Genomic DNA, 13,757 nt, shown 5'->3' on the forward strand with positions numbered 1-13,757 from the left:
CATCCCTAGACCCTTTCAAAACCTTCCACCAACATAGCTACTGCCTCTCGCTGAGGTGGAGTTAAGGCAGTGGGAGAGTTCTCTCCTGTTGGCTTAGAGTGCCTTCACCAGACGCACTGTAGCGGCACAGCTATAAATTTGTAGACCTGCCTTGAGCACCTTTACCAGCCATGAAGAGTCCTATGTAAGTTCTAAGCTAGTCTCTTTTCACCAATAGAAGCTGGCCCACTAAGATTACCTCACCCACCCCCCTCTCTAATATCCTGGGACCAACATGGCTACTGCGCTGCAAAAAATACTCTATTATAGCTGAAGAATGTGAGGTGCATCTGTTTTCTTATTCTCATCATCTGAGTGACAACTTAGTTCAGATCAAAGAATGTGCAAGTTATCACCAAGAAGTTAGGAACAAAATATTTATCATCACAGTTCAGATGGTATCTGCTTGTTTGATCTGTTTTCACCAGGTATCCCTCCCTAGGCGTATGATGTAATCAGACTGGTCTTCTAGTTGTTAGGAGCAAATGGCCCGTTTCTTAGTGTGTTTGACACAGGTGAAGTCCTGTAGGAAGCTTTGCAGGATGTTTTTCCTACATTGCAGTGGAACCCTGTCTGTTGCACCATATTTTTAAGGTAACTTCTGGAGGAAAAATTAATCTGGTGGTGGTGGTGGGAGGATGAAACAAATAGCAAAAACGTTGTCTTGGTTGGGGGAGGTTAACTGAGGAGGTGAGGGATAATCCTAGATGAGCCACCAGCTGACAATGTAAGTGTGGCTGAAATGTGTGTATTTAGTAGAAATGTGATAAAAAGATACAATGTGGGTGCCACGAGGTTACTTAACAGACCTATTCCTTTAACAGGTCTCCGTTTAAGTGGGCTCCATGGAGCACAGATAAGAGATACAGAGAGAAGTATGTGCAAGTGATCTCTAATGCTTCTGATTAAACTAAATCTCAGAATCTGTTGTAGCTTTTTGATTTTTTTTTTAATTTAATATCTACCAAAATCTGCTTGATCTTTACATTGGGTTTAATTTGGGAAGGGGGAGGAGGTAAGTTGCAGGGATTTGGGCTGGCAGGATTTTCTCCCGTGATTCTCAGCATGGGGAGATACAGATCAATTTCCTATCCTGTGTTCAGCTGGACATTGGATTGTAGACTGCGTTGATCAAGAAATCCCCTCCTGTTTCTTACCGCATAACACATTCATTTCAGCCACTGAACCTAAATTACTGTTTTGCTTTTCTTTCATTTTTTTGATGAAATGGTAAGAACTCTTTCTATAGGGATGAAGTTAGTTTATCCGTACTAATGCTTTGATTTTTTTCCCCCTTTTTCCTCTCTCTGCCACAGTAGGTAACCAGTTAGGGGCCCTGGTACATCAAAGGTAAGCAGTGGGTTATGTTTTATTATTTATTGATCAGTTCTAATTGTTTATTGATCCACCATCTGTACTAGAGTGCTAGAAAGTCAGAGGTTGATAACGTGGAAAACTGTAGGCTCTGTTTTTCTCCAGACTGCCATTTTTGCCTACCCTTCCTGAGACTGCACACTTGAAAAAAGAGCTCACATTTTTGTAAGGAAGGCTTGGATTTGACTTCATCTAAATTTGTAGGACTGAGCATAAGAAAACGACATGCTTTTTTGGCAGTGGAAGAGGAGTCAGAAGTATTAAGCTGTCAGTTGAGTTTTTCTCGTTTTGCTGGTTAAAATATGATCCCTTGGATGACTCCTTACCAGGCATGGCATAATGTGGCTGTAAAGAATGCCGTGTCTTAAGTGGTGCTTGGTTTTTAGAATCTTGCATTTCTGTCGAGAGTAGTAGTGGTTTCACTTCAGAAGGTGCCTCTTGCTCAAAGCCCTTAAGTTCCAGACGTGCTGATGGCAGCGCACTATCATTCTAATCAATCCCTCTGTTTGAGGCTCAGCAGAAAGGGCAAGGAATGGATATGGATACTTGCAACCTCACAGTACTTAGAAGTGATACTGTTACACCACAGTGTAAGTGTGATGTTAGAACAGTTGGTAGACCCTTGCTGTGCCTGTTCCCTTTCCAAACAGAGGATCTCATACTTTACGCTGTCAGCTAGCACTCTTTTACCACCACTAATTCACTTGGGGTCCCTTTTACAATATGGGATTGAACTGCTGTCTGACAGTAAAGGTGACGCACATTCTAACTCTGGCATGAGTGGGACAATATAGTGCTGCAGTAGTAATCCTATTACAGATTGGGTCTTCAGTCGTAAGTACTTATCTATGGCACAGCTGGGGAAAAATTTAGAAATTCATGTTTTTATTCTTCCAGTGGCTGTTATAAAGCAAACTGTGTCATAAGATCTCACAAGAGGTGTTGTTAGAAACTTCCTCCAAAGATATTTAATTGCTTTCAGGGGTGTCGGACAAATTGGATATTGTGCATGTTTCAGTGTATGAAGAGTTGGGAAGTGTCTATCAAGATTCACTTGAATCAAGTGCTAATAAATAAGGCAAATGCCATATGCATTAGGCTGTGTTTAACAGGAGTATCATTTGGAAAACAAGCGAGGTAATTATTCTGCTCTACTCGACACTGATTAGGCCTCAGATGGAAAACTTTAGTTTTAGGCATCACATTTTAAGATAGGCAAACTGAAGTGTCCAGAGAGCAATAAAAATGATAAAACATTTTGTGAAAATTAAGACCTAAGAGGAAGGGCTGAGAACTGCTTATGTTAATTCCAGAGAAGATCTAGCTGAGGGGAGGTATAATTGTCTACAAATACATGAAGGGGTATTAGAGCTCAGAGGCCAGTTAGTCTCATGCAATAAGGACAGACCAAGAAGTAATGGGCTTAAGCTGCATCATGGAAAATTGAGGTTCCAGTTTAGAAAAAGATTTACTTGAACAGCTATGCATTCGGAGCAAGAACAGCCAAAGGAGGCATGGAATCAACTTCAGTGGAGCTAATCAAGGCTACTTTTAAAATATATCCGAGCTTAGGAATAATTAACCGGTTCTCCATGAAGAAAGGGGTAGAATAGATGACCCTCTAGGGGTCACTTCCAACCCAAGTGGTTTTGATTATGGCTGAAGTCTTTACTTTATATTGTGTCTGACTTTTATGGGCGCACAAAGGTGGTCTTCTAAACGGTTCTTTGCAGTGACTATTTCAATTTCCATTTTTAGGACAGTAATAACGGAAGAATTCAAAGTGCCTGATAAAATGGTTGGATTTAGTAAGTATCCTGGATGTTTTTGTTTTAAATTCAGTTTCTAAATGTACGTTCTGTTCAGAAACAGTGCTTATTGTGGTGGATGAGGAATAAGGCACACAACTTCAATCAATGCCACTGCGAATTTACTGGCTGTGAAGAATCTTGGCTATTAATAACATCCCCCTGTAAGGGCAAATTAAACTCTGTCTGCCGCAATGCCCTGCAGTTAAAAACTGAGATATAAGCTACCTGTTTCCTGGTAAGGGTTTTACAGCAATGAATATGGAATAGGGTTTTTTGGGGTGTGAGGCGGCAGGGGACACAGATTTCTGAAGATCTGCTGTTCTGGTAACTCTGGCTGTCACCACAGATTCCCCAGACCAAATTACATAATGGTTTGCCAAGAACGAACCCATTTGCCTGTCACCAGAAGCAGTTACTGTATTTAAGTACACTATTGTCAGTGGGGAAGAGGGAGGAGAGAAATAGTGTTTAAACACTTCAAGTGAAAGTTGAATTTTTACAGGTCCCTAGTATGCTCAGTGCAGAGAAAAATAACTGGGGTGCACTTTCCTGCACAGGTGGATTTCTGTCTCCTTTTTCGTCCTGATTTTCTTCTTCTTCTCTCTCTCCTTCACCTCACTCTTGCACACTTGACGATGTTCTCGCACCCTTCACCCTGATTCCTGTGTTCCTCCAGCTGTTCACTGTTTCTCCTTTCAAGGGAATCCTCCCGCTGGCACGACTAAAGAGTCATGCCACAGCATGTTCCATAACCTTTGGATTCCAGCATGCCATCTCTTCTGGTAAAGGAGCATCACCCAAAATGCTCTGCTTAGTGTGTGAAGTGTGAAAAGGGAAATAACAATCCATGTTTACTTACACACAGGATGTCCAACTTGAAGCTGAAATTGAAAACATTCTTCCTGGCTCAGTTCTTTAGTCATTTGTTGGTTTCTTATAAAGGAGCAGAACTCCCCCTTCCCCCCCCGATGCCCTCCCACCCCAATCTCTTTTAGGGACCAGGTGCTGGCCATTCAGAAGGTAGTTCCGTAAGGAGAAGGCCTGGGCAAAAAGTTGCTTCATGCCACACACTAAAGAAGATGATAAAAATTCAAGCTCAGACAGGTACTAGCAGAAGCAAGTTCCACAGTTGAGGGCCCTCTACTGAGAGAATGTTGACCCAATCATGCCTGCTAGACTTGGCTGACCTGCAGCTGTGTTCCATGTTACTCTTTGGGAAAGGTATATATTGCTGGCTGTGCATGTTCTCTCCCTGCAATACCGTGTGGAACACAGTCGTCATTCAGTGATGCAGGGGATCCAAGGGAGGTCAGCTTTCATGTTCAGCTTGAGGTCTGGCATGGCACTTCAATATAAAACCCAGGTGTATTAAAGTGTAGATCAAACCGGCGACATGCTCTTGAAGGAGGACAGTGAATTCTTTTAAAAAATTAAATAAATAAATAAAAAGCAACACCCAAAATACCTGTGCTTTGGCTGCAAAATTATCAGGACAGCCATGTTTTCTTGTCAAACCTGAGATTCAGGTTGTCACAGGACAATAACCTTAAAACACCTTTCCTGGCCTGGCTCTGTTTAGTAACTTATTTTTACCTACCATGTATTCCCAGTTCAATGTAAGAGTTGTATTTACAAGGAAATACAATTAAATTTTTTGCTCAATTGTAGTAATAATTCTCCATAACATTGGCTTTCTGTGTACCAGAGTATGGAGGCCTATTTTACAGTTTTGGAATACAATCTCCCCTTTACTGCCAGTTGCAATGGAGTAAAGAGAGCAGATACTCTGCTCATGGCTAAGACTACAGGAAATTGACACTTGTTGAACTTGTTTCAGTAATCGGCAGGGGCGGTGAACAGATCTCACGGATCCAGGCAGAGTCTGGCTGTAAAATTCAGATTGCTCCAGGTAAGAGCTTCTGTGTGTAGTGGAAGCAGGGTGTGGCATTGAAATATGACATGTCCAATAGATGTGGAGACCTGGCTGTGCATCGCATTCATATGTGTTATCGCTGGTTACCAAATGATGCACAAGGGAATTCTGTTCTGGGACTGACCTCTATATTAGCACAGAAAACAGACCTGGGGACTACCTCTAATCAAGAAGCAGATGCAACTTCAGTGTTAAATTATAGGTCCACGTTGTTCCCTACTGAGATGGGAAATGCTCCTGTTTAGGGCTGTCTTCCAGTGGCACTTCTTTGGAGAGATCAGATGTGGATTGTGTCTAATTGCTTAGTCTTGTCAGTTTTTGGAAACTGAAATTTCAAGAGGTCAGGAGTTGCTCCTGATAGGATCCATCTCAAACTAAAAAGGAGACTGTACCAATGTTGTGTGGTATGCTGCATATTCTTGCTTTATACTATTTTCTGTGAAGATAGTCAGTATGTGTCGTTTCCCCTCCTGCCCCTCCATGGGAAAACAGAAGTGTGTTACTATATAGTTATTGCAAAATATTATCTTCTGCATTTTTAATCTTAATTGTCAGGGAGAAATTTAAAAATAAAGGAAACATCCATTTTGTCTTTGAAATATGTTGCTCCTGGATATCTCTGAATTCTCATTAACATGTTCTATGTGCAAAGGGAACATTTTAGTGCTGCCCTTTGGTCACTGAAGCAGCTATCCAGTTTTTTTAATCCAACTGAATTGCATGTAACAACTTGTTTACTAGGAGTGTGACACTTAAAAGAAAGCTAACGTCGAATATATAGTTGTACTAAGTGTAGGAAAACATCATAATCATATCAGTCTAAGATGCCACAGGAGCAAGGCTGAATACTCAAGCAAGAGTGAATGTGCAGGGTGATTGAAGGATAAATAAGATACTTAGAAAATATTTGCTTTATTTCCAGATACTTAATTATAATGAATTGCAGCAGGTATAGAACCTGATTGCTTCACACAAGAACTGTGTGTACTTTGAGGCTGCCCTTTGTTCTTAAGATTGGATGTCTCTAACCACCCTCTTGTAATGTGCAATCCATAAAGGATCATGTAGATTTTACTGCCTCTTTTAACCACAAAAGAGCTAGTTCTGTAGGCTGTGCCTAGGCTGCTTGTATCTGCCTGCTTGGCTGGCTACTGCTGGCGATTCAGGAGTTGTGAAATATCCAATCCCTGTCACGTTCTTGTTCCCTTCACAGACAGTGGTGGGATGCCCGAGAGGCCCTGTGTGCTCACCGGAACACCAGAGAGCATTGAGTGAGTCTTGTTTTGTTCTATTGTATCTCTTTCTTTTTCTCTTCCTTACCACTGTGTTCTGTCAGTGCTGCTATTTGGTTAGCCACAATCAGCAAATATTGGCCTATAGAAGCTTTAGGGTCACCAAACTCTAGAGCCATTTTGTTCTAACACTGAGATGTTTACTCATCAGAGGCTTTTCCAGTTAGTCTGCTGAACCCTCTGCAGAAATTCCCATGGAATTCCATTTCACAGGGTTGCTCTTAGGGCACTTAGCATGCAGTTGACTAACTGCAAGTTTCCAGGATACTAAATTAAGCCATTAAAGGTCACTCTTCTCCCCTCTGCCTTCCCACTGCTACTGAGATGGCCATCCTTCCGGCTGAAGAGGGGCTGCACAAGGCCCCCAGAGCCTGTCAGTTGCACTCCTGAATAAACTGGAGGTGTTGCTCCAGAGCAGCATGAGATCCATCAGGATGCCTTCTCCATATTGCTGCCAGCTAGAAGCGAAGGACTGAACTGAATATTTGAACTCTGGTCCCTGCATGGTAAACACACATTTGGCAATCCAGCAGGGGTTTCTATTCTGTAGGCCTATAGAAAATTTAGGGACAGTGTTTCCTCCCTCCCCCTTCCCAGGAGCTGAGTTTGAGACTCTCACAAACCAGTTGAGGACCTCCTGCTGGGACTGAATCCAGGATCCTCAGGCTTACAGGAACACACTTAACATATGGAGCTGCTCTTTCTCTCCCCAACCTTTGGGTAGGTGGGTTTTTTAAAATCCATCTGGGAATCGTTGAGTTGCATTTTGATAAAAATATGCCAGTCTTTCTCAAGAGAAGACTTTCACTATTCTTCCATTCCTATGAGATCTAAGGATGCTTAAATCCCCTCACTCTACCATAATTCTGCAAGCATTGAACCTGAATAAGTGTAATTGGCAAGCACACATTATAGGGCAAACAATATGGTTTTGCTGGTATTGAGGCTTTTTTTCCTCTAGCGAAGAATATTTCAGAACAAGAGCAAAATACTAAAAAGCTGTAATGCCTGATGAGACACTTGGGGAAAATGGGTAAGAGCAGATCTTAACACCTAAAGTTCTGAAATATGCAGCTAAACACATACTCCTATCCAAGGCAGTCTCAAGTGATCCCACTTCTTTAAACTTGTGAAGCTGAATGAGGAAGAAGGCTCAATAACAGGCCAATATTCGTAATAGGTGGTTGTTTTAAAAAATATTACCTTAAGTATTCATAAAGCCCTTAAATTCTTAATAAAATTATTTTTGTAATGGAAACAGTAAGGAAGACAATTAAAACAGAGGGCAGATGATGCTCTGTGTTTCAATGTGCCCTCTGTTTTAACCTCTTCCTTACTTTTTCCATCAAAAAAATTTCCTTAAGGGCTTTATGAATACTTAAGATTGGTTTTGTGCTTTTTTAAAAACAACCAAGAACCCAACTGTTAATTTCAAATCTGAAATCTACTTCTGGAAATTCCAGCTCCTGCTTGCTTCCTGATTGAGGCCCGAGGTTGGGGTGATGCTCTGCTGTTGGATGCAGGCCATCGGATCCCCCCACCCCCTGAGTTGACACTCCCAGGGGAATGCATCTGAAGGGGATAATTCCCTCTGCAGTGTGTGCTGCAGAGTCCTGATGTCCACAGGATGGTTGGATGCTAAGTGGAGGAGAGAGGAAGAACACCACCCAAGTGCAAATGGGTCACTGCTGACCTGGCTCCAGCCTCTTGAGTGAAGGGAAGGGGCAGGTAGATGACAGCAATTAACATGAAGATGGAAAGCCACTGCCAGTCAGTTCAGCCATTGTAAAGCTGCCAGGGAGCAATCTCCTGGCCTTGTCATCTGCCTGCTTTCACAAGCAGCACTTAATCTCCTGCCCTCGCTGCTACATGAGGTCCCTGCTGCATTTTCTGTACAACCGTAGCAGCCCCTAGGGAGGCTGCAAGTATTGCTGGGGGAGAGTTGGCTGAGAAGAAAGGATTCACCTGTGGCTCTGTCTCATATCAGAGGGTGGTGGTCTAACCTGCTGTGTCACTGTATCAGAGCAGCGCTCCTTGCCTGCCTCAGTCAGGAAGTGAGGTTGTAGTTGTGATTTACAAAGATTTGTATTAACAGTAAAATTGGGATTTTAGGCATTAGAGATTCTTCTTGACTCCACTTAAAATGTGGTGCACCCAAGCTGTGGTGAAGCCAATGCTTTAAAAATGTGTAAGCATCAAAGGGGTCAAGATGCACTCCTTCCTCCCCTTCCACTTTTTAGTGCCAATAGGTGTTGTGAAGGGGAATTGGTGTTCCAAAGCATAAAAGCCATTGTGCTAACCATGGTTTTCTTCTTATCTCTTCACTTCTCCTCTCCCCAAATGTCTCACATTCCAATGGTTCTTAGTTTCTTGGGCAGATGAAACAGTGTTGTCTAATGGTCGTCGTCCTTGCTTCTTTTCAAAGACAAGCGAAGAGGCTACTGGGGCAGATAGTGGATCGCTGTCGGAATGGACCTGGCTTTCACAACGATGTTGATGGCAACAGTACGATCCAGGAGATTCTGATCCCGGCATCCAAAGTGGGTCTAGTCATTGGCAAAGGAGGTGAAACAATAAAACAGTTGCAGGTGTGCAAGATGTTTTTACTTCAAGGAACTTTGCTAGGGGAAGGTTCCTCTAGACTAAGGGTTCCCAAACTGTAGTACACGTACCCCTGGTAGTATGTGAGCTCGGTGTTCCATCCATTCACTTCACAACAACTTAAGAAGGTGGTGTGTGACCCAATAGAGATCAAGAAAGCGTGCTTTAAAATAAAGAGCCTCTGGTGCCTGCTGTAGGAGGTTAATGTTAGTCTTTCACCTTCAGAGATCTGAGTTCAAATCCAGCCTTGAGTTACAAAAGGAATGATCTTGTTCTCAGCTAAGCTCCTAGTGGATGTTTGTTTGCATTATAAGAGACGCATAGCAAAGGGTGTCCCAGGTCAGTATTCAAGTACCTTGGCGAAGCTGCTTAATGCCTGCTATGCTGTTCCCCAGAATACGTTTCATCAAATTAATTACTTCTGTAGGTGAAGTTGGTGTTTAATCTCCTCTTCTCTCCCTCCACCCCCATGAACACGTGTGTAAATCATTGTTCCTGGATATATTTTTTTTCTCTATCTTGGTATACTTTACACATCTTTCAAGGCTATAAAGGGCTTCAGAAATACATTTATGCCAAGATAGTAATTGTGATTTTTTTTTTTTTGGTTGAGCGCTTTAATTTTGGCCGTATCATCCAAAGGTATCTGGCACACTGTGTAACTGAGTGTTTAGAAAGGTTCTTATCTCCCTGTTACGCCTGGATGGAAAGACAGAAGTTGGATTTTCTGTGTCCAGTTCTCTCTCTGCACTAGAACGTGGTGTGGTGAGACACGCACCTCCTTGCAGTCCTGTGCTCAGGCTGTAGAACAGTTTTGTAAAGTAGAGTATCGTAGATTGCTTAAAAAATAGCATAAGAACGCCGTTACCGGGTCAGCTAAGGTCCATTCTAGCCCAGTATCTGTTATACTGACAGTGGTCAATGCCATGTGCCCAGTGGGAGTGAGCTACAGGCAATGTCAAGTGATCTTCTTAGCATCCTCTCCTTTCTTTGTATGAGACAAGAGGCTAGGGACACCAATTTCTGTACCTTCCTGGTAATAGCCATTTTAATGATTCTTAGCCACATCGAATTTATCCAGTTCCCTTTTAAACATTGTATATGTCTAGTCTCACAACCTCCTCAGGTAAGGAGTCTCACAAATTTGACTTTGCGCTGTGTGAAAAGAAGAACTTCCATTTTATGGTTTTTAACCTGCTACCTATTAATTTTTGGTGACCCCAGTTCTTGTTTATGGGAATAAGTAAATAATTTCCTATACCACTTCTCTACATCACTATGATTTTATATCCATCTATCATATCCCTTAGTGTCCTCTTTTTCCAGCTGAAGAGGCCTAGCCTCTTTAATTTTTCCTCGTATGGGCCCTCTCACAAACCCTAATCATTTAGTTGCCCTTTTCTGCCTTTTCTAGTGCTAGAATACTTTTATGAGGTGTGGAGACCACTACTGTAACAGTATTCGCGATAGTGCGCGTACCATGGGTTTATATAGAGGCAATATATATCTCAGTCTTATTCTCATCCCTTTTAATGATTCCAACATCCTGTTTGCTTTTTTGGACGCTCTGCGCGCACTGCGTGGACAATCTTCAGAGAACTATCCACAATGACGCAAGATCTTTTCCTACTATTGTAGCTAAATTACCCCATCATATTGTATGTATAGTTGGGGTTATTTTTTCCAATATGCGTTACTTTACATTTATCCACATTAAATTTCATTTGCCATTTTGTTGCCCAATCACTTAGTTTTGTGAGATCTTTTTGAAGTTCTTCACAATCCGCTTCGGTCTTAACTATCTTGAGCAGTTTAGTATCATCTGCAAACAGCATGCTGGAAGGCTGCTGATCTGACCCATATAAATATTTAGTGATCAAAGTTTGGACACCTACTGTTCGCGCTTGTTTAGTTACCATGCTGATTCAAGTGTTGTGTGGCTTTTGCAGGAGCGAACAGGTGTGAAAATGGTTATGATCCAAGATGGCCCATTACCGACAGGAGCAGATAAACCTCTCCGTATTACTGGAGATGCTTTTAAAGTACAGGTATGGAGTAAAAAACACTTCATGTGATTCTGCATAATTGTGCTAACAGAACCTTTAGACAGTGGAATTGTTGATGGTGCTTGTGAGCGTGTAGTGAAGTTAAATAAAGTTGTGGATGGTTAGTTAGAAAATATTGGCTGCTATTCATTCCAAATGTCTACTGATGAAGGTAGGTGCTGGCACCCATGCTATAGATAAGACTCTAGTGTAACCAGAATGTTTAATTCCTCAGACAGTTAACACTTGTAATTTGAAAGCAGAACAAATCCTGGCACCAAAGGTTAAGCGTATTCAATATTTATATTGCGGTTGCATCCAAGGCCTCTATTGTGCTAGGTACTTAAAACGTATAGACGTGACTTCTGAGCTTAATCCCACAGTCCCTCTGGAGGTGGTAGGATGCTTCATAGTGGATGTTTAGATCTACCAGTTATAGCAGTTTGTGCTGATGAGGTGCCTTACTAGAGGCTGGCACAGTAATCTAAATTTAGACAACTCTCAAAACATTAAAAGGCTGGTACAGCAGTTTGTTGCACCAGGTAGCACCCAACAGCTAAAGTTAAATTTTCAGTTCCTGCCCAAGCATAGGAACAATGGGTGAGATCTTTCAGAAGCATTCGGCACTCAACTCTTGTTGATTTTCTGTGGGAGCTGAGTGTCTGGTTGCCTTTAGAAACACCTGCAATGATAGGGTGTTTCAAGTCATTCCTGAAGAACACTAATATCCTTTCCTACACTCCTAGCTCTATCTAGCTAGTAGTACAGCTTTCAATTTGATGAATGATGATTCATAAACTACATAAACTGAGCATTACAAAAGTGTAGATCCATAAGACAAATTTAAAAGCGCTCTTACATTTTCAACCAAACTGCATCTCACCTGTCACTTACACTCTCTAGACTGCCCCTCTGTCTACCTTGCTGGATGTGCTTCAGCATATTTTCCATGTTCTTCCTGATCAGTAAATCCCATGCAAATCAGAATTAAGGGATCTTAGACTGCAAACCCTTCAAGGCAGGGATTGTCTGTTTGCACAGCGCGTAACAAACTCTAGATCCTTGAGCACCTAACAAACTCTGGATGCTACAATAGTTGCACTTGGCAGATAATTTTGCAAATGGTGGATTTTTATTAAATCATGCCAATAACTTTATTTTTTTCCATGTCAACCTTTTTTGTGATTTCTACTTCAGTAAAAGGTTGAGGGGACACCTTCCCCTATATCTTATTAACACAACCACCAAATATCGGCCCTGCTGCTTCAGGTAATGCATGGAGCCTAAAGTTTGATATGTAGCTTTAATAAGTACACTTCTATAAATGGTGGCTACTATAGGTTTGTTAGCAATGTACACTTTCACTAGGTGGGCTATATAGTAGTTTATGAAAGGCCTTCAGAAACAAACACACGATTATTCGTTCTTGTAGGAAAACCTTCACAGATTACCAGGGTTGTTCTCTGGTGCTTGCTTTTCACCATGTTTGGTAGCTAGTATTTCTTCTTTTCCTTCCTGTCTCCTCCTCCCCATCTTCTAGTGGACTTGCAGTTGAATGTGCCCTCATGGCTTCTGCAATACCATGTATGGGTTTGAGTTCTGTTCAGCAGCAAGGCTCTTTAATTTCCTTAAATCCCAGTTAAGATTATATTTTAGAAACAAATGTCCATGTTTTTTGAAAGACATTTTAAACAATTGCACATGGGGATCTTCCTTCTAAGTAACTATCAAATTGCTAATGAGGAAGGGAGGATGCAATACAAAATAGATCTCCATTAAAATGGTGGAAGAAATCCCAAGTGAAGGAATTTCCATCTGCTTAATATAAGAAGCAATTCTACTTGATGCCACCTAGTCATTGAGGCCAAGAGCACCAAGATGGAGAGTGGGATAGACATGAGTTAAAAGGTAACCATAATTTTTTTTCCCCACAGCAAGCAAGGGAAATGGTACTGGAGATCATCCGAGAGAAAGATCAGGCAGATTTCCGAGGCGTACGAAGTGATTTCAGCTCTAGAATGGGAGGAGGCAGCATAGAGGTATCTTCTTTTCACAAGTGCTGTGGTTACCTCCCCAGTGTGAGGGATGGAGACCATTTAAGTTCAAACATTGCCAGTGAGATTTATTTCCTTCACAGTGCTCCCTGCCTTTAAATATATTGCACCTATCCACCAGCAGAGGCTCACCAGCTTTTCAGAGAGGGCATTTGTTTGGGCTTGCAGGTGGCATTTCCACTCTTCCAAAATTGTTTTTTGGAAATGCTGTTCTTGTAATGGAGAGGGCTAAGTTTGATAGGGGAAGAAGGGGTTTATGACCAGTAGAAATATTAAGGATTGAAAATTGCCCATACACTTGTGCTTAAGAGGGATAAGACATTACAGCCTGGAGCTGCTTCATTTGGCCTGGCGTGGTACATGAGTGGGGATGAATACTCCTCTTGTAAAACAAGTATAATATATGCCAGTTCTGAGTTTTCACAGTGCTTTGCTTTTCCCATCAGGTCTCTGTGCCTAGGTTTGCTGTTGGAATTGTAATAGGAAGAAATGGAGAAATGATCAAAAAGATTCAGAATGATGCTGGCGTTAGGATTCAGTTTAAACCAGGTTTGTGTGAGAACAAAGGTCTGTTGCTTTCTGATCACTGTGCAAAGCAGGGACTGCCC

At 41.8% G+C, this 13,757-nt stretch overlaps 1 protein-coding gene across 14 annotated transcripts in view; it reads left to right on the plus strand.

Moving 5' to 3' along the window:
• Positions 1 to 13,757, plus strand: part of FUBP3 (far upstream element binding protein 3) — a 58,186-nt gene that overhangs the window by 21,220 nt on the left and 23,209 nt on the right. For 6 of the 14 annotated variants that reach the window (XM_075060574.1, XM_075060578.1, XM_032797610.2 and 3 more), the window contains 9 exons: positions 864 to 914; positions 1,356 to 1,389; positions 3,172 to 3,221; positions 5,062 to 5,133; positions 6,371 to 6,428; positions 8,875 to 9,037; positions 11,000 to 11,098; positions 13,030 to 13,134; positions 13,596 to 13,698. In XM_075060574.1, the coding sequence (XP_074916675.1) occupies positions 864 to 914; positions 1,356 to 1,389; positions 3,172 to 3,221; positions 5,062 to 5,133; positions 6,371 to 6,428; positions 8,875 to 9,037; positions 11,000 to 11,098; positions 13,030 to 13,134; positions 13,596 to 13,698 (735 nt within the window). The remainder of the gene's footprint in view (positions 1 to 863; positions 915 to 1,355; positions 1,390 to 3,171; positions 3,222 to 5,061; positions 5,134 to 6,370; positions 6,429 to 8,874; positions 9,038 to 10,999; positions 11,099 to 13,029; positions 13,135 to 13,595; positions 13,699 to 13,757) is intronic. The other 8 variants (XM_075060576.1, XM_032797608.2, XM_032797615.2 and 5 more) reach the window with 3 other exon arrangements.

The sequence above is a fragment of the Chelonoidis abingdonii genome, chromosome 24, assembly GCF_003597395.2.
Source record: "Chelonoidis abingdonii isolate Lonesome George chromosome 24, CheloAbing_2.0, whole genome shotgun sequence".
In the NCBI taxonomy this organism is placed as follows: domain Eukaryota; kingdom Metazoa; phylum Chordata; order Testudines; family Testudinidae; genus Chelonoidis; species Chelonoidis abingdonii.